At 37.7% G+C, this 19,856-nt stretch overlaps 1 protein-coding gene across 2 annotated transcripts in view; it reads left to right on the top strand.

Annotated features, from left to right (window-relative positions):
* The first annotated feature begins 1,828 nt into the window (after window positions 1-1,828).
* The window catches only part of LOC131231956 (probable manganese-transporting ATPase PDR2), a 52,734-nt gene continuing 34,706 nt past the window's right edge, over window positions 1,829-19,856 (top strand). Inside the window, exons 1-7 of one of the 2 annotated variants that reach the window (XM_058228378.1) lie at window positions 1,829-1,966; window positions 5,522-5,837; window positions 12,905-12,997; window positions 15,576-15,784; window positions 17,872-17,944; window positions 18,054-18,226; window positions 18,317-18,488. In XM_058228378.1, the coding sequence (XP_058084361.1) occupies window positions 5,589-5,837; window positions 12,905-12,997; window positions 15,576-15,784; window positions 17,872-17,944; window positions 18,054-18,226; window positions 18,317-18,488 (969 nt within the window). In that variant the 5' untranslated portion in view covers window positions 1,829-1,966; window positions 5,522-5,588. Of the gene's footprint in view, window positions 2,032-5,521; window positions 5,838-12,904; window positions 12,998-15,575; window positions 15,785-17,871; window positions 17,945-18,053; window positions 18,227-18,316; window positions 18,489-19,856 lie in introns of both variants that reach the window. The other variant, XM_058228379.1, reaches the window with a different exon arrangement.

The following is a 19,856-nucleotide window of genomic DNA, read 5'->3' as shown; positions in this document are numbered from 1 at the left end:
CACTTGAACTTTAGATCTAGCTGATTTTTTGGCCCATGCTCTAAAATGATCTCGAAAAATGGGTGGACGGTGTGGATATAGCCCACACATCATGGTGGGACCTACTCAACTTGCTAACATTGAGTGAAATTGGCACAAGACCCAATGCAATTCCATCTAATCTAATTCCAAGCTTTTCCATTCTTCCCAAACATTGAGTGGAATTGGCACGGGACCAAATGCAATTCCATCCCACCTAATCCCATCTAACACCATACGCCAAACGCCCCCTTGATTCCATGTCCACCACACAATGAATGGTCCAGATTATGGACCACCATGCCACCCTTCTGTGGGAGCTCACATGATCCATCCTTTAAAAGAAAACATTTTAAAGCATAAATCCAAAAATTAAGAAAATCAAAATCTCAAGTGGACCACACCTTAAGGAATAATGATCATTAATATGTCAATGGTTGAAAGCTATTTTCTCCCTAGGGCCCACATTGATGTTTATTTGCCATCTAGCCTGTTCATATGGTTACACAACCATGGATATAGGGGAAACAAAAATATCAATTTGATCCAAAACTTTTGGGGTCTTCAAGAAGCTTTCTATGGTAAGAGTTCAATTCCAATTGTTTACTGTGTTGTGGTCCACTTGATCTTGGGATCTGCTTCATTTTTTGGCTCATGCCCTAAAATGAGTTAGCTAAAGGGATGAACAGTGTGGATAAGACACACACATTATGGTGAGTCCCATGATTTAACATTTTTCTCCCCGGGTGACGTGAGGAGTGTTATAAATGAAAGGTTGCCGTCAACATCACCTTGAAAATTTTAACAAAAAACACACCGGTAAATAATTATTACATATTTACCTTGAATTACCTCTGTAATTAAAAAACCAAACAGGCCCTGGAATTGGCTTCTAATAACATGCACCAAACGCCCCCTAATCCATGTTGTCCTCCCTAGCATTAACCAAATGCAATTCCATCCCACCAGATCCCATCTAAAACCATGCACCAAACACTCCCTAAATTTTGCCGAGTAAGGCCCACGTCCATGATGTATACAATACATTGGTCCAGTGGGTCCCACACTGTATGGACTAGGACCTAAAAATATTCTCCACGTTGGAATATTAGCCTTTTGGTCATGGAGAGTGATCACATACGATTCCCATCTATGGTAAGTATCATGCAGTCGAGCTGCGTGAGGCCCACCGTGATCTGCGGGTTCCATCCAACCCGTCTATTAAATGCGACCCGAAATTTTATTATAAGGATCCAAATACAGCCTGATCCATACCTCGTGTGGCCCACACCAAAATGTAACAATGGGGGAAACCCACCATAGAAACTTCCATATGGAATGTGGGGTCCAACGTATTTTGTACATTCCATCCAACTCATTCATCACGTAAGACCCTCCAGGATGAAAGGACGCACCGAAACTCAAGCCATTCAAATTAATAGGTGGGCCACAAAAGTGAATATACAGGTATTAGGACGGATGGTGCATTAAGCCTTTTTTTTTTCTTTTTTAGGAATTATTCAAAGTATGTACGGTTCACATGATGAGTCTCATCAGATTCACGGTTTGGATCCACATACACATAACAGCTGGGCCCCACACAGCTCAAACGTATGAAGTATCATTCCATTTTAATTCATAGCCTTTGATAAATGGATGAAAGAAGATAACAGTGTTTTAAAATTCAACTGAAAAGGTCCCAAGACCGATCTTACATCCTTGCATAAACATGTGTCATGGTCCATCCAAATAAGGAACCGATAACCAACGGTCTGGATTTACTGAAAGATGGGCCTCACTTGTTAGAAATGAAACCCGCGTATATAGTGAAAAGATTGTGGGTCGCGTATCGTACGATTCCTCTATGTGAAGAAAGCTGAAAGCGAAGAAGTATTTTTACCCTCTCTCTCGCGGGGCTTTCAAGGGAGAAGCTCAGATCCGAAAAACCGTAAGAGATTCTTCCTCCTTTCGATTTCTCGACGCAAAAGAGCTTCGAGATCGAATCATTTTGCGGTATTTTCACACAAATCCGTTGAAAATCACGTTAATCCGTGTTCTTTCTTTGACTGAGTTGATTTCGGATTGAGAGGTTGATATTAGGGTTTTGTTTTGTAGACAGATTGATTGCTTGTTTGTATTGGAGACTGTAAGTCTCTGATTCAATCTCTTGCGTTTTGGTTTTATTAAGAGAAAACGAAAATGTTTTTGTTTTTGTTTTTTATTTTTTAATTTTAAAGAAATTGAGGATTTTTTTGGCATATTAGTGAAATTTTCGACGTTCGAAACTGTAGATCCTTGAATAATCGATCTTTCTTTTTTTGAAAAAAGAGGCTTTGTGAAGGTAATTTTAAAAAACTGGAGGATATTAGTGAATTTCAGTGGGTTTCGATGTTTGGAACTGTAAATCTATGGGATTTTAGTGGATTTCGATGCTTGAAACTATAACCCTTTTTTAAAGTGGATGGTGAAAGAGGACGTTGGAAGATTATTTATTTATTTATTTTTAAAAATTTTTAAAATTTTTTACTGGCATTTTATCATATATATTTCAAATTAGAGGAATTAAGTGAATTGTAATTTTTGGGATGCTTAATTTACAACAAATTCCTCTTCTTTTTTTTTTTGGTTGTCACTGATCAAATAGAAAGATACAGAATTTGTTTTTCCTGTTTTTTTTTCCGTGTCTTCTTGTCTCTGTCTTTTTTTTTTTGGTAACTGAGCAAGTAAGAGGCGCTAATGCAATTTCTGCATGGGCAAATTGAAGAAGCAAGCAATTCCTGGCACATGCCAACCTGGCACTGTTGGACATCACTGCCATTCATCAGATGGGGCCTAGCATTGTTATGTTCTGGCCTGAAAATCAGGCCAGTATTGCCCACCTACCTGTCCACATATGGTTGAGTAAAAAGGGTGCTTAGAAAAAAAAGATCGACATTTAATGTAATATGTGTATGTGTTGCCTTCCTGATTAATGGATCAGCCTGATTTTTATGCTAGGACATGTTCACAGTGGGACCCACCTGGTAAAAGATCAGGGAATGTTCATGTATTTGCCAGTAGACATGTGGACTGGAAATTGCTTCGACAGACTTGCCTTGTGTGCATTGCCTTAGCATTCCTCTGAGCATATTATAGGGCTTCAATGAATTTAGCAGATTATTTGAAGTCGCAGTGCCGATACATTGTTGATGCAATTTTTTTTTCTTCTTCATGTTTTATTTTGAAGAAGCTTACTCTTTATTTTTTTTGGTCTCCGATATGTTTCTACACTTGTTTGTTGGATGGATGGTCAACTGAAGTGGAATATCCAAATTTGGGTCAGTCCTGCTATGTTTAGATCGAATAATCTGTCCAAAATTTGGTTTTCATTCTAAGTTTGACAATTGATGGTTTATAGATCTAAGAAAAGCACTAGATGTTTAACCCTTGGAGGTTATGTGGTTGGTGAGGAGGAGAAAAGAGGAGTCCCAGAGTCCCAGGAGTATATATTAACATCACTGATAAATGCATGTGGCTGGGTGGAATCTCTTTGTCAATGTTGCAATGGACTGGGTCTCCATTGTATTTGGGTGATTCTTTTTTGGGTTTTTGGCTTTTGACACCTTGGCTTGTATCTTTTTGTGTAGTTTGTTTTTCTTCTTGAGCTAGGGAGTTGACAAGAGGGCCACCCTTCATCTCTGTCCTCTAATTTTGTTTTCTTCTTCGTGTGCTTAGTAATTCATCATCTTTAAAAACATAAAATAAAAATAATGAATATGTGAGGGTGTTCTTAAAACAGTGAGGACAGTTTGTAGGGAGGTCAATGAGTCCCTGTAGTAGTGGGTCTTCATCAGGAGTCAGCATTAAGCCCTTAACCTCTTTTCACTTACCATAAATGACTTAACCACTAGTGCTCAGGATAAAATCTATTGGTGTTTGTTTTTTGAGGATGATGTGGTGTTAGTTGATGAGACTAAAGGGAGTGCAAACTCTAAATTGAAAGTTTGGTGTAGTGGATTAAAATTAGTAGAACCAAGAGCCAAGACAAAGTATTTGGAATGCAACTTTAGTAAGACGATTATAAAGGTGGGGCACTGGGTAAAATTGTTTTTGTTTTTTTGTTTTTTTTTTGTTTTCCTGAAAGGTAACACTGCCAGGGAGTGAACCCTGGATCACTTACACAACTACACTGTCTCCACCAGCTTTGGGTAAAATTGATGGTCAAAAGATTCCTTGGAAGGATGGGTAGATTGATGAGGATGTTTCCAATAGAATTAGAGTGCGGTTGATGAAGCAGAGCCATGCCTCTAAAGCATTGTGTGATTGCTACATGCTTATGAAAGTTAAGAGAAGATTTTATAAGGAAACTATTCAATATACTATGGTATATGGGTCGGAAGTGTTGGGCAATTAAAAAGCAACATGAGTAGAGACTACATGTTGCAGAGATGAGGACGTATATGTGAGAAGACATGGATAGAATTCATAGCGGGGTCATTTGAAGCAGCCTAAGGGTAGTCCTGATAAGAGATAAAGCGATGAAGAGTAGATTGAAATGATCTAATCATGTGCAATGAAGACCAAAGATGGCTCTGATAAGGAGGGGAACATTGATTAAAGTTGAAGGCAAAAGATGATAAGAGGAAGACCTAAAAAAGGGCTTGGATTGAGGTGGTGAGAAGGGATATGAAGTCTTGTTCACTCATTGAGGATAAGGCCTTAGATAAGATTGATTGGTGAAACAGGATTAGCAAAGCTGGCCCCAAATAGCTGGGACAAGTCTATGATGATAATAATGATGAAGAAATTGGACTTAAAAGAAAAACAATTGCAATAGTGCGGTGCGAAGGGATATGAAGGCTTGCTTGCTCATTGAGGATAAGGCCTTAGATAATATTGATTGGCAAAACGCGAGTAGCAAAGCTGGCCCCAAATACTTGGGACAGGTCTATGATGACAATAATGATGAAGAAATTGGACTTAGAAGAAAACACTGCAATAGTGTGGAGAGAGAACTAGCTTTCGTAATTGAAAAACTATCCAGATCATTGATTTGCTTCCATTTTGAGTTACAGCTTCATTATCGCAAATCAATCTAAGTCAATTCCACAACCAAACATACTTTCAAGGTCCTTTTGTTCAACAAAAGTTATTTGCTTCCATTTTTTTTTATTACAGCTTAATTATTGCAATCTAAGTCAATTGTACAACCAAACATGCCCTCAAGCTCCTTTTGTTCAACAAAGGCTGTAGTGGCATGGGGTACTTTTAAATATTTAATGTGATATCTTATTGTGAGTTGAGTCAAAGATTTAGCTTTGTTTAGCTACTCATTAGTTTAAGTGTTAATGGTACTGTTGATTGGAAGAAAAATTAAAAGGTTAATGCTACTGGACTTGTAGGTCCCTGACACTTTTTTCTTTTCTTTTTTCTTCTCTCTCCCTCTCTCTCTCTCTCTCTCTCTCTCTCTCTCTGTGCATGGAATTAGTGGACCTATTGGTGATTTAACATCTGCTTTGTGCAGGTTTTGGCCTTATTAGTAGCCCTTTTTATTGAATTATTTTGAAGATTTTTACTGGGTAAGAAGTGAAATGTCAAGATTTCGCGTTGATGGGAAAGTTATAGAGGGAGTAGACTTACTGAAGAGGCGACATGGGCTGTGGCGCTTGGATGTGTGGCCCTTTGCCATTCTTTATGCTGTTTGGCTTTTCACTGTTGTTCCCACTATAGATTTCAGTGATGCTTCAATAGTTCTTGGGGGGCTGGCGGCCTTTCACATTCTGGTGCTGCTTTTCACTGCTTGGTGGGTGGATTTCAGATGTTTTGTTCAGTATAGTAAGGTATGCAACTTATTAAGATTTTGATTGAAAGTCCATTTTACATATCAAACTGCTCATGGATTTTGTGGTTGTCAGAGTATTAATGCCCATCTTTTCTTAATCGTTCATAATACTTAGCTTAAATATTGGAGATATCATTGATTCACACATGGACACACACAGGGTCCCAATCCAATGCAGTTGGCTCTACCATGAGTACGGTGGAGATGACCACCTTAGGCTCCACCATGATGTTTGCATGACATCTGCTTCGTTGTCTGTTCGCCACCTCAAGTTCACTGAGCCCAAAATCAGCCCGATCTTTGATGGGCCACATCAAAGGGAAAACTGGAAAATAATATGTAAAAACTCTATATTCGCTTGTTGTGGCAGACTTGAGTTTCCGAATGACCTGATTTTTGGTATATTCGGCATCTAGTGATTGGATTGGATAGCATCTACACAACATAGTAGGCCCAACAAAACAGTTTGGGGGTTTATTGGTTGGCCGTCCCTTCCCAACTTCCAATCAGGCTGATTTTTTGCTTCATAGTGCAACATAGAAGGGCTCACCTCATGGATCGGGTGGATCTGATGCATACATCACGGTGCAGACCACAGAGATTAGGTCGAGCTTTTACTGTAGAGTTGATTCTATCATCTATGGGATCATTTTCTGATGAGGACATCTGAGAACAGAGAGTGTATCAAAGGAGGAGGAGAGCCCCGACAACTTCGATTTGGCTGGATGATTATCACGTGGGGCCCACCTATGGGCCCAGATCGACTTTCTAGCCCATTCGGAAGACCCCACATGCATGTACGTGCATCTAAAAGACCACACACTGGGAATATGCATGTTGGCTGCTTTATTAGGAGTATTGGACCGTTGGATTGCATGGAGTATAGGATTGGGCCGTTGATCGTGGACCGTCATCATCAGGGGGCATCATATATTTTATGATTGCATATTTTTTAATGATGTCTTCGTGGATTAGATGCTAGTTTTATGTTTTATTGCTTTGGTACACTTATTTTATGGTTGGGAGTATTTAGGATGTGCTAGGAACTTTTTTTTAACCGAAAGGGTAGTTTGGTCATTTGTAGCCCAAAAGGCTATAAAGCCTTGGGGGTGTAAACCCTATGGCATTATGACATTTGAATAAAAAATTCTTGTTCCCCTTTGAGAGCAACTTCTTCTCGTGAAAAGAGAAACTCCGTGGTGTGAAGCCATTCGGTGTTAAGCCGAGCCTATTTTCTCTTTTTCTTCATTCTCTAAAGGTATGTATTTCATCTCCCATCTTCGCTTCTCCCCCTCCAATACTCTTCTTCATTATTCTCCAGTTTTTCTTTAAACCCTTTTTCCCCAAACCCTTTTTTTCCCCTTTAACCAAATCCTGCAAAATTTCTTTTTCCTCTTTGTTTCTTTTAGTTCTTTTCAAAACCCATTTGAGCGAGGATCATTGCACCCAAATCTTATCCTATTCCTCCCAAACTTGACCCAACTCTTCCTCTACCCTACCCGTACCTAAAACCCACCACCCACCTTAAATTGGGTCTATTCACCTATGCCAGATGGAAGTCTCTACTTCCATAGGTCCTATTTGATGAGAATTTTATAGATCTAGCTTGCAGGATTACCTCGGTCCTAACCCTAACACGATCGAATACTTGGATTGCTTGATTTTGGGGTGTGAGTTGCTGTTAATTTTTTGTTTCATGTTACTTATGTTATCTGTTATCTAATTTCAGCAATGCATATCATGTTAGCATTCATGTCCTACATCATTTTCCTATATTATAATATAGTTATATGTATGTATGAAAATGTTCCTATAAGGTCGAACTTACTGTAGGTTACGGTATGGTTGAGATTTGTGGGCTAGACTCGACTATGATGTGTATTAGACATTCACCCTATCCATTGGATGCATACCCCTATTAGGCCTAGAGCCTAAAATCAAGCGTAGTCCATGGGTTAGGTGGGCCACACCAAAGTAAACAGTTGAGAGTAGGATGTCCATCATAGGTTTGCGTGTGGGGCTGGCATATATGTGACATTTGACCTATCCGTTGTGTGCCTCCCACATGGATGAGGGGCTCCACCAAATTTTGGCTGTTCTAAAATTTAGGCGAGCCCCATGAAGTGGTTTTGAGATGTTTTAGGCATGATTTTGCACTATTCTAGATAGTGTGTCCAACTCCCACCTGAGTTCTAGATACGATTGACTTTTTGGACATCCCATGTTTAGGAGGGGAGCCACCTGACATGTGGATCGGTTGCCCACATACACAGTAGTTGACCTACAAGAACATTTTCCACACATAGGCACATGTGTGCGGACATGGACACGAACACACATATATTACTTGAACAAAAACCTATGTTGGAGTTATCATATGGTGCTCCATCAAAAGAATGTTTTATTTTTGACACATGAATGGTAACATATGTGGCCCGTCTTTCAGGAAGTTAAACTATTGATATGGTGAATACCATCACAAGACTAATGTTTTAAATATCGTTATCGCGTAAAGTATCACACCCTTGGGATGCAGATAAATATTGGTTATCACATGGGATATCGGTTGTATCACGTAACGTATCGCTGTTGTTGGGAAACATGGGAACATTGGGAAATTGATCGAATTTTTCAATGAAACTTCATGAATTGTTGAAAAAGACATCAATACATACTTAGAAATCAAAACATTACAAAAAGGTACACATAATAGGGGTTTCCTTTTTATGAGGTCCTAATATATGTGCTTTTCAACTAAAATGATGCAAGTGTATTCAAAGTCTGTTAATATAATTTATAAATATAAGAAGACATGTATGGAAACACAAGCAATACATTCAAAAGCAAAAGAAGAATCACTAGATTAGGTTACATACATGTTTAATTTTGTGTTTGGATACAAAGATTGCAACTGATTTGTGAGAAATTGAGAAATTTTTATTTTTCTCAATTTTCCGCAACTTGACCCATCTCCCACAAATCTCGAAATTGAAGTTACATGAAGAAGCATAGATTTGTAACCATTTGACACTAGTTTAACATGATTTACAACAAAAACATGGATCGAAAATTGAAAATGCTCATTGATCCAACTTGTTGATAAGGTCACGTAGACCTGGATGAAAGGATAAAAAAGCAAATATCAACTTGTTCAAAAACTTTTGTGGCCCAAAAAAGGTTTTTAATGGTGGCCATTCAATGTCCACTGTTTCATGTGGTGTGGTCCACTTGAAATTTGTACCTACTTCATTTTCTGCACCATGCCCTAATGGTTGGGTAATCCACATCACTGGTTTCAGGTCATAGCCTAATTGAGCTATATTTTTGGATAATGAGGAATTTGTATTGCCTGTTTACCATCATGCATCACTAGACTAGGCCCACATGTAGAAATATTTAGATGGTCTGATCCATCCTTCATCTTGGTGCTTGAATGGATTGGTCACAACTCAGAACTCTAAATGCAAAATTCTTAAGGAATGGATGACTTTATATATTTTTATAAATAGTTGCATGTCGACCCTTTACACATGAATCTTGGAATACTTGTGTGAGATCCGAGCCGCTCATTAGATTGGACCCATTGTCTAGATGCCTTATTTCAAATGATAGGCCATTATATGATGCTCACCAATCTGATGTCTCAAGTGGCCACGCCGCAAGAAACAATTGTCATTGAATGCCATCAGTAACAACTTCTTTGGAGCCATAAAAGTTGTGAATGGATGCATACATGGGATGGTTGGATGGATGGATGGGATGGGATGGGATGGGTGGATTGGATGGTTGGATGGATGGATGTGATGGTTGGATGTGATGTTGGATGGATGGTTGGATGGATAGTAGGATTTTGGTTACTATTGGAGTGATTTCTTATGACAACACATGTTTTTAAGTCCCCATTAAATAAAAACTTTTAATGCATGCATTCTTTTTACATTTTTTTTTTAAATTTTAAAATATTGTTAAATATACAAATGAGTGTATTTAGGCATCTCCTGAAGTCTTACTTAAAAAATTCCACTATTTTCCCCATGTTTCTTTCCGTTTCCTCCGCATTTCCAGTTATCGATGATATTATTGATGATAACGATATTGTTCCTTTATTTCCGGCCAACGAAACTTGTAGCGGGATAAAGTCTTTATTTCCGGACAAGGTGATTGAGAGATGTGAAAGAAAGATTTCAAAATGGTAGTCGAGGTACTTATCTATGGGTGGGAGGATGGTAATGATTAAATCATCTATTTCGAATCTTCCATTCTATTTTATATCTCCTTTCAAATGCCCAAAATCTATTTTGAATGCATTGGAGAGACGAAGAAGGGTTTTTTTTTACGGGAAGGGGGAGAAACACAAGTTTCATCTAATGAGGTGGGATGAAGTCTATAAACCAATGGGTCAAGGAGCGGGGATCTAAGTTAGAAGAGATGAATTTAGCTCTTTTGGGAAAATGGGTATAGAGGTTCGGGGTGGGGGGAAAGGCCAGATGGAGGGAGGTAATAGCAAAAAAATATGGGGTAGAGGAAGGTGGGTGGTGGATGAAGGATTCATCCTTGTATCGATGTTCTTACCCATGGAAGTCAGTAGCGTCCCTAAAAGAGAGTGTGGGAGGGAATAGGCTTTCATTTGGGGGATGGGAATAGAATTAGATTTTAGGAGGATAGGTGGGTGGGAGATGTGAGGTTGGGTGAGAGGTTCCCATCTTTAGCTAGGGTAAAAGGGCAGGTGGTGAGTAATTGTTTTTCAATTAAAGGGGAGGAGGTTACATGGAGCCCTATTTTAGGAGGAAACTTTCGGATAGGGAGTTTGAAGAGATGGTTCTTTTGCTTGAGATGTTATCAAAGATTTTTCCACTTTTATCAGAAGCAGATTCCTTGAGATGGTATGAGTCAAAGACAGGTTCTTTCTCAGTGAGATCCTTCTATTGATTCTTTTGCTTGGGTGAGGATCATTCTGACATTGCGGTAACGACATCCCTTTGGCATTACGGTGCTCCTATGAAGGTGGCAACTTTTCATTGGCTACTAGGCAGAAACAAAGTGTTAACAATAGACAAACTTTGTAAGAAAAACATATATATCCCAAATGTTTACTTGATGTGCTTCAAAGATGCATAATCTGCGAATCATCTATTCATCCATTGTGTATTTGCTAGGGAGGTTTAGCATCTTTTTCTACAATTTTTCGGGGTTCTTTGGGTGTTCCTGAAGATGATTGGTGAGTTTCTCATAGCTTGGCACGAAGGGGGGATAGGGAAAGAAGGGAAAAGGCACTGCGTTTAAGTTTATTAGTGACTTTATGGCCTTTTTGGTTGGAAAGGAGCCAACACTGCTTCACCAAAAAAATGAGTGGGTCGGTGCAAGTTTTCAATAGAGCAATTCTTAATATCAAGGATTGGGTGGAAGCTTAGATTTTTAAATCTTCTCTTCCTTTCCATTTGGGGGAGTTCTGGTGGGTGGGTTTGTATTATTTATTTATTTATTAATATTTTTTAGTATATTTGTATATTTGTATAACTGTCTCCTTTGGCTTCGGCCTTTTTAATATATCATCATCATTCAATAAGAAAAAAAAAAAAAAAACTTGAAGCAATATTGACAACTCAAACACTGCTAAGGCACTGCTTATTTGAGCTCAGTTGTGCATGTATAACTTTCTTGGTAAATAACTTTCTGCGTTTAAGTTTATTAATGACTTTATGGGCTTTATGGTTGGAAAGGAACCAGCACTGCTTCAACAAAAAAATGAGTGGGCCGGTGCAAGTTTTCAACAGAGCAATTCTTAATACCAAGGATTGGGTGGAAGCTTAGATTTTTAAATCTTCTCTTCCTTTCCATTTGGGGGAGTTCTGGTGGGTGGGTTTGTATTTTTTTATATTTTATTCTGTATATTTGTATATTTGTATAACCGTCTCCTTTGGCTTCGGCCTTTTTAATATATCATCATCATTATAAAAAAAAACTTGTAGCGATACCGACAACTCAAACACTGTTAAGGCACTGCTTATTTGAGCTGAGTTGTGCATGTATAACTTTCTTGGTAAATAAGAGTACCATCTTATGCCACATCCTCTGCTTGCATCTTGGCCCATTTCGACAATCTGTTGACCTTTGAGTTTTATCTTGGAAGTACGTCAATGAAAAAAATAAAATCAGAAAGGAAGAAATTATTGATAGGTCACAAATACTAGGCTATGAGGCCCCATTGTGATTATCATCTTTGAATGAATCGCATACATCTGGATGCACTTAGTATTTATCTAGTATCTTTAGAAGCATCATCTTGAAAATGGTTGGCGAGCCATCTTTATCTATTGGCACTTCGTACGCATGAACATCCAATCTTCAAATAAAAAAAAGCAAGAATATCCTGCAATATGATCAGGAATGGACAACCATGATCATATTGCCATACATACATGCAACCGGTGACATGCCCTAACCAATATAGAAAATGTTCTTTTCAACATACCATGGTGCCAAGTCCAAGATCCTTCATGTTATATGTACAAGCTAAAAGCAAATAGAGCATTTTACTCTTGCGGACCTACCAAAAATACATTCAACTTTCTTTGCTCCTGCTGTTATCGCATCAGTTAACCTTGCTTACAAGATCTTTCATGTTATATGTACAAGACAAAAGCAAATAGAGCATTTTACTCTTGCGGACCTACCAAAAAATGCTAGATGACAACATAATTATCTGGAATATTAAAAAGTGGAAAAAGGGGTTTTCTACTAGTTTTATCTAAGTGGTTTGAGAACAGAGAGTTTTGAGATCTATTTCAGCACTTTAGAAGTTCTAAAGTTGGTAAAAGAATTGTCACTTTTCCATCCTGCCTTCTATGACAAAAAAAAATCACCATTATGTTTTAAGCATTTGGCAATGAGTTATCAGCTTGGCGGACCAATAAGCCATATGGATCATAAAACAACTGATTTGCTGGATACTCTCCTTCATGAACTTCTGACTGGTTATACTTGCTTCTTCTTCTTCTTTGATATCTCCTGTTTGTTGCTGCAATTGCATTTTACTATAGTTGGATTTTTCTTTTGATTTTGCAGGTGAAGGATATACACCATGCGGATGCATGCAAAATAACCCCTGCAAAATTCTCGGGTTCAAAAGAAACTGTGCCACTTCATTTTCGTAGATCTGTAAGTTCTATCTTTAGTTGGAATCCTGAAACCATATTCTAATATTTGGTATTATATCACCTAGTTCTACAGGATTTTCCTTTCTTCTTCTTGTTTTTAATTTTTAATTTTAATTTTTTTAATCAGTAGACCTAAAATAGTATCACATGCTAGATATTAGAGAATCATATTTTTCTTTTGCGATAAAGTTGCCATTTATTAAAAAGGAAGAATCATATTGTGATGAAAAACTGATATCATTTAGGTGTGGGAATACATTTTCTTTGATCAATAGATCTATAATGGAATTCATGTGCTATATATTAGAGAATCAGATTTTCCTTTCGCAATGGAGCTGCCATTTATTGGAAAAATAAGAATCATACTTTGATGAAACACTGATGGGATTTAGGTGTGGGAACACGGTTTTCTTATACCAATAGATCTATAATGGAATTCATGTGCTAGATATTAGAGAATCAGGTTTTCCTTTTGCAATGGAGCTGCCATTTATTGGAAAAAGAAGAATCATACTATGATGAAACACTGATAGGATTTAAGTCTGGGAACACAGTTTTCTTATACCAGTAAGGTATTCAATAATGGTAATGGTGGCTGTAATGGCCAGCCCTATGGCTGTTACAATATAGAACTTAACAACTGTTTGGCCCCCTGTACTGGATGTTATGGCCTTGTAGCAGAAGTTTTTTTTTTTTAAGAGGAAAAAACATATTGGCCCCTTATCGGCCCGTTATGGGCCTGTATCAATCTGTACGACCCTGTGTTGGTCGTTATTAGCCCGTTATGGGCCAATTTTTTCAAATTGGGCGTTACAACCCTGTATCGCATAATGGTCACAACAGTTACCGTTATGTAACATTTGTTATGGTCGGTGTTTTCAGTATCTTGCGATATCACTGATATATCCCATGATATATCTCTTATCCCAGCTAGGCGATATGAAACCCACCTTTAATATCTATTCATGGTATTGCACGATACCGTGACATCATGCGATATATCCACACTCCCCCTTTATAAATTCTTAATGTATCGTGTGATATATTGATATCGAGGATGATATTGAAAGGGATAAAAAGAAACCGGCAGTGTTTTGTCTGGAAAATCCTAAAAAAATTCTCAGTCAATGTCGATACCTGGAATTTACACAGTTGAAAATTTTGGTGATATCGATACATTGGCAATACTTAGCGATACGTCATACCTGGAATTTCTGATACTACCATGCTATTGGTATCACCGAGTTGGAGTCATGGATAATATCGGGGATATTTCAATAATATTGGGGATACTTCGAACAATGGGCGAGAACATCTACATGGTCACACACATTATGGATGGCTTGGATATTGCACCTGCCTGCCACATTGGCAAGTGTTGCCATGTAGTTGGTATAACTTTTACATGTTTGGACTTAGCAAACCTTCGTCTGTATCATCTTAGAAGTTTGAGCTTTGCTGCGACCAAACACACACAAGGCAGTTCAAGTACACTCAGCACATGTGCCATATAGCTATGAGATTAATCTATCCATCATGATATCCCATTGTATGTGCCAGATGCCACAACTATGAGATCCAATCCATTCATCAAGGGGTCCCAAATGTATAGATGATGTGGCCCAAGAACCAGATTAGTACAGGTGGGCCACAATTTACAAACCAAATACATGGCTGAGGAAAGTTATCCACTTATTTATTCTAACATGTTGACCCTCGCCATGGGTCTCCCAGCCTGTGTTTTGAGCAAGAACATCTTCAAAGTCAGATCCACAGCAGGGGTGGCTAACATGGAGTGTGTGTACTGACATGGGTGTGGACTGACAAGCTAACCCAAAAAAAAAAGTAAAAAAAAAGATCCACATGATGGCCCACTTAAATACTGTACCTTTATGCTATGCTGGCATGGTTGTGTTTGGAGATGACTTGTGCACGTGTGTGTTCCTGGCAAACCTCTTTTATTATAAGGATATATTCTAGCAAGGAAGTGAAGAAAATGATGCCCATGATTTTTCCACATGTGGGATTTTCAAAACAATGGCCCATCCATGGTAGTATCCACCATATGAGCATTCTTATTCATACATAACCATGTTAGCATGTGCTGGGGAGAGAAGGAACTGCCATGCTACTTACCATACAGACAGTATTAACCTGAACTTTGAATTGGGTGAATTAAAAAATGAACTAAATATACCTACCCAATCTCTCCCCCTTCCCCTCTCTGAAAAACAAATGAACTAAATGAACCTACCCAGTCGAACTAAATAATGTTAAAAAGTATCAAATTGTGAGCTACGAATTCGAACTCAATTGGTCGAACTGCGATTCAGGTAACTATGGTTAAAATACGGCCTTATTTTTATTATGGCATAGGATTTATCAATCAATTTTTTTCTTTAAGAAAAGTATTGCATTATTTTCCAGTTCAAGCTTTTGCTTGGTGTAGCAAATTATATATTGCCACGTGCAATCCTTTCACCTTTTCCAAGTTTGATTAGAGCGTGATGTGCCTTCTTTACTGTTTAACGAAATGGGGCCTAGTGTTTTATTGGATGGACGAATCTGCAATTGTGCAGTCGGCAGGGTCATCAGCATCTTCAGCAGTGGATGCCGAAGAAATATATTTTGATTTCAGAAAGCAACGCTTCATTTTTTCAGAAGAGAAGGACACCTTTTGCAAACTCCCTTACCCTTCGAAAGAAACATTTGGATATTATCTCAAAAATACTGGCCATGGATCAGAAGCTAAAGTTGTTGCTGCCACTGAGAAGTGGGGACGGAATGCGTAGGTTCACACACTCCTGTTTCTGGTTCGGGTTCTTGAATAACTCTGAAGGCAACTATTTTCAGAACCATTCTTTTTGCAATGCACTTTGAGCATATAACATATTAATTTGTTTGTTTATAATTCCGATTAGTAGAACCTCTTTATTTCTTAGCTGCTTATTTCTATTCCCCATGTGTACTTTTCTTTTTTGAGTATCTCTTATGCTATTGTGGGCCACATCACATGCCAGCTGTTAAATCTGTTCGTATGTGTGCATGATACTTCAACGCGATTTGTTTTTGGACATTTTCCGTCTTACATAAAAGCTATACCATGCAATATCTGTCATCATGTATGTGCTTGGCACAGGGTATGAGAACTGAGAAAACATTGAACTCCACTAGGGGCATTCTGCTTTTCTCGCCTGTCGGGGAAGGCTGACCATATTGTGGCAAATCTGAGGTCTTCGAATTTTTGAATATTTTCTGGATCATGCAGTGGTCCCTTGACGCTTAGCAATGGAGGGTGTTTTGAGGGATGTAATGAAGTGGCTGTTGAAAGATATGTTCGATGTATTGCTTTCCTTTATGATGAGATTAGGGATATCATGTTGAGGCTAAACATTTCATTCTCCCTGATCATATTAACGGCACATGGTTGGCTAATACCCTGGTTGATAGGAGTGTAACACGCTTGGATATCTACATTGGGGTGTCTATCCCTCAAGTGAAGTTTTCTGTTTATTGTGTTATCCATTAAAAAAAAAGACGATGTACTTCAGTTTTTAGCAATTTAGTAAAAAAAGGAAGCATTTTAATTCTGATGCTCTGCTTTTAGTCTTTCTATAATGATAAGATACCAGTACCCTCGTTCTTAATTAACCAGGTAATAGATATCTGAAATAATTTAGATATTGCATTGAATAGGTCTGTTCGAGGTTTGGGTTGAGTACGGGTGTAACTCACCTGTTTAAAAGCTTCGAAAAACAAATTGATTGATTGCTAGAGAAGCTCAGCACGTTTTTCCATATCTAATCAAGTATTCACTTGCCCGGGTTTGAGCAACTTCCTTTGAAACTTGAGCAGAACCTAAAATCCAATTTTTGGGCTTGTCGGTGTTTTTATCTTTCCAAATCTTTGAAGGTTCAACTAAAATTCAAGTCCAACCCCACTCCAGACCCATTGTTTTCTCCAAATCTCCTAGATCCAAAGATTTTATTCATTAGTGACTTAACCAATAACACATGTGGGTATAGTTTTTTTTTTTTTTTTTTAAAATTTTAATTTAATATATTATTATTATTTTAAATTTTTTTTAATCTCTGCTTCTCACCTTCCCTCACTTTTTTTTTTCCCCCAAGTCCTTCTAGCTTCTGGGGGAGATCATGAAGAGATTAAATTCTTCATTTGCTGCTGTCTCTTTGTATTGGAAATCTCTTTAAGTTCTCTATAGGTTTTAAATTCTTTACGGATTGCACAATCTGTAACCCTGCCTTACACTGCACTCCGCTTTCTCCCCCCCCCCCTTAACAAAGCTTGATTTAAAAAGAAAGAAAGAAAGGAAAAGAAGAGATTGAACTCCCATTTGGTAGCTTGTGCGAATTTTTTGAAAATCAACCATTCTTCGTCTGACACAGATTTTTTTTTTTTTGAAACTGGTTTGTCCTTGTTAACTTCTTGTGTGAAATTCTTGTCAAGAAGGACATGTTACTCAAGGACTACTATGTTGAGTCATTCATGCGCAAGCCTCTCCAAGTGCATTCTTTTCTCTATTTGCATGCATGAGAGAACCTTGCTTAAAATTTTTTTTTTTTTTTTTTTAAAACTATATTGGAAATGTTGATGAACTCACCTTGTACTGCTTTACAAATGGAAATAATAATAAGATTCAATTTCCTGTGATTGTGCATGCCAATGTCCGTGTACCTACTCATATTTGAAGTGTCATTGTGTGTCAGATCCTGTTGCTGAGTATGCTTGTGTGCTCATTCATTCATTCTCATTTCAATTCCACAATTTATGGGTTCTGTGACCTTTCAGTGGTTATGAGAACTTTCCTATCTGATTTGTTTTTGGGGGCTTAAGAGGCTTTTGTTGGTTTTGTAGATTTGAGTACCCACAACCTACATTCCAAAAATTGATGAAAGAGCACTGCATGGAGCCTTTTTTCGTGTTCCAGGTTAGGCAACCTTTGGAATTCTGTAGTGATGTTTGTTGTGTTCAGTTCCTCTTTGTTCTCTTTATTATTGTTATCTCTATCTTCTTGAGATAATGTTTCATACCTTCAGGTCTTCTGTGTGGGTCTCTGGTGCTTGGATGAATATTGGTACTACAGTTTGTTCACCCTTTTCATGCTATTTCTGTTTGAGTCAACGATGGCAAAAAGTAGGTTAAAAACACTGACTGAACTTAGACGTGTAAGAGTGGATGGTCAGACATTGATGGTGCATCGTTGTGGGAAGTATGTTTATTGCCATTCTTTTTAATGATTATTCCTTTGGCAAGGAAGGCTTTAAGTAGCTTTTTTGAACTGAAATTGATTTGCTTACAGGTGGGTGAAGCTCACTGGAACAGATCTTCTTCCTGGTGATGTTGTTTCCATTGGACGTTCATCTGGTCAAAATGGAGAAGAGAAGTCTGTTCCAGCAGACATGCTTATTATAGCTGGAAGTGCAATTGTGAATGAAGCTATTCTCACAGGCGAGTCTACTCCTCAGTGGAAGGTGGTTCTCTTTTCTATATTTCTCTTGACCTTCTATTTACGTTATTACCTGTTTGCCAGGACTAGAAATTATGGTATTTAGATAGGGTAATACTGCAGATTCGACTTCAGTTGGACGTTGTTACACTTACTGAAAGATGGCTAAATGATATACTGCACTACTGATGTATTGGCTAAATATGGCGCTCAATGTGAAGATATTTGTATCAGGGAATTTTTCAATCTTCTTCTAATACAATTTCATTAGCCCTCAAAGAAAGGATCAATCCATTGGAACGAGGCTTATGGTCTTCAGCAGATATTCTAGACCTGTTGGATTTTTAACCCTTTTCTGTCCGCATTTGATCCATGCCTTTCATACTGGAGATAAACATCGACTTTATTCTGGGTGACAAGTCGGCATCACACAATTTCTAATTTACATCAGTGTCCGATCTTAGGTCTCTTTATTGTGAATCTTTCCCTTCTTTTCTTGGAAGTATGGTTATTAGTCTTTAATACCAACTACCATGACTATCAGTTTGGATGGGTTACTGGTCAGCTAAATTTGATTTTTATACAGCAACATCTTAGTGGAATCAATGAGTTTTTACATTTATTTCCAGAACTTGTTTGATCAAATTCAGTTGGAAGCTGTCTGCAATGAGCTTGTTTATGAATTGACAGTTTTATCACATGGAAAACATGAAAATGAAGACAAGAAACTTCCACCAACCCTTTCTACCTCTAAGTAGGCTTCTTAGCATTCAATAATCATGGTGAAGGATAGTGAAGTGTGTCATGTACATGATTTTATATTACCATTTCAAAGCAAGAGAAATGTATGAGAAGTTGAGAATACGTCTTCTTAATGAACTATAAATGATGGCATCATGCACATTTAATTTGCGGCGTATTCTAGTAAGTTTAATTTTCATTTGGAGTCATAAGTCTGGCTTTAAGGAAGTGTTGTTAGTAATGGCTTAGGGCACATTTAATTAGTTTTAGAACTGAGTTACAACTTTCATTATTGAGAAATTCTTGGAAGATAATTTTTTAAAAACTGGGAAGGTCCTTTTTTCTTGGTAATTTATCAGCTATTTATTGGAAATACTAAAAACAGAAAAAGATGTCTAAATTACTGTAAAACCCTTTAAGAAATAAAAAAATTTACTGTAAAACCTACTAACCAAGGTAAGTTAATTATATTGAAATTGCCAAAAAGAGAGAGTAAAACATCTTATTATGCCGAAAAAAGGATTAACTTTGTTTTTTCACTGCCAAAAGGTCGCTGGTTCAGGACTAGATTACCAAAGGAATAGAATAGTTAAATAATAAGTATAGCATTTGTGCTAACGTTTTATCAAATTTGAGAATTTGTGAATGAATT

The sequence above is a fragment of the Magnolia sinica genome, chromosome 17 (genome assembly GCF_029962835.1).
Source record: "Magnolia sinica isolate HGM2019 chromosome 17, MsV1, whole genome shotgun sequence".
Taxonomy (NCBI): domain Eukaryota; kingdom Viridiplantae; phylum Streptophyta; class Magnoliopsida; order Magnoliales; family Magnoliaceae; genus Magnolia; species Magnolia sinica.
This window is presented reverse-complemented; position numbering and strand designations above follow the sequence as displayed.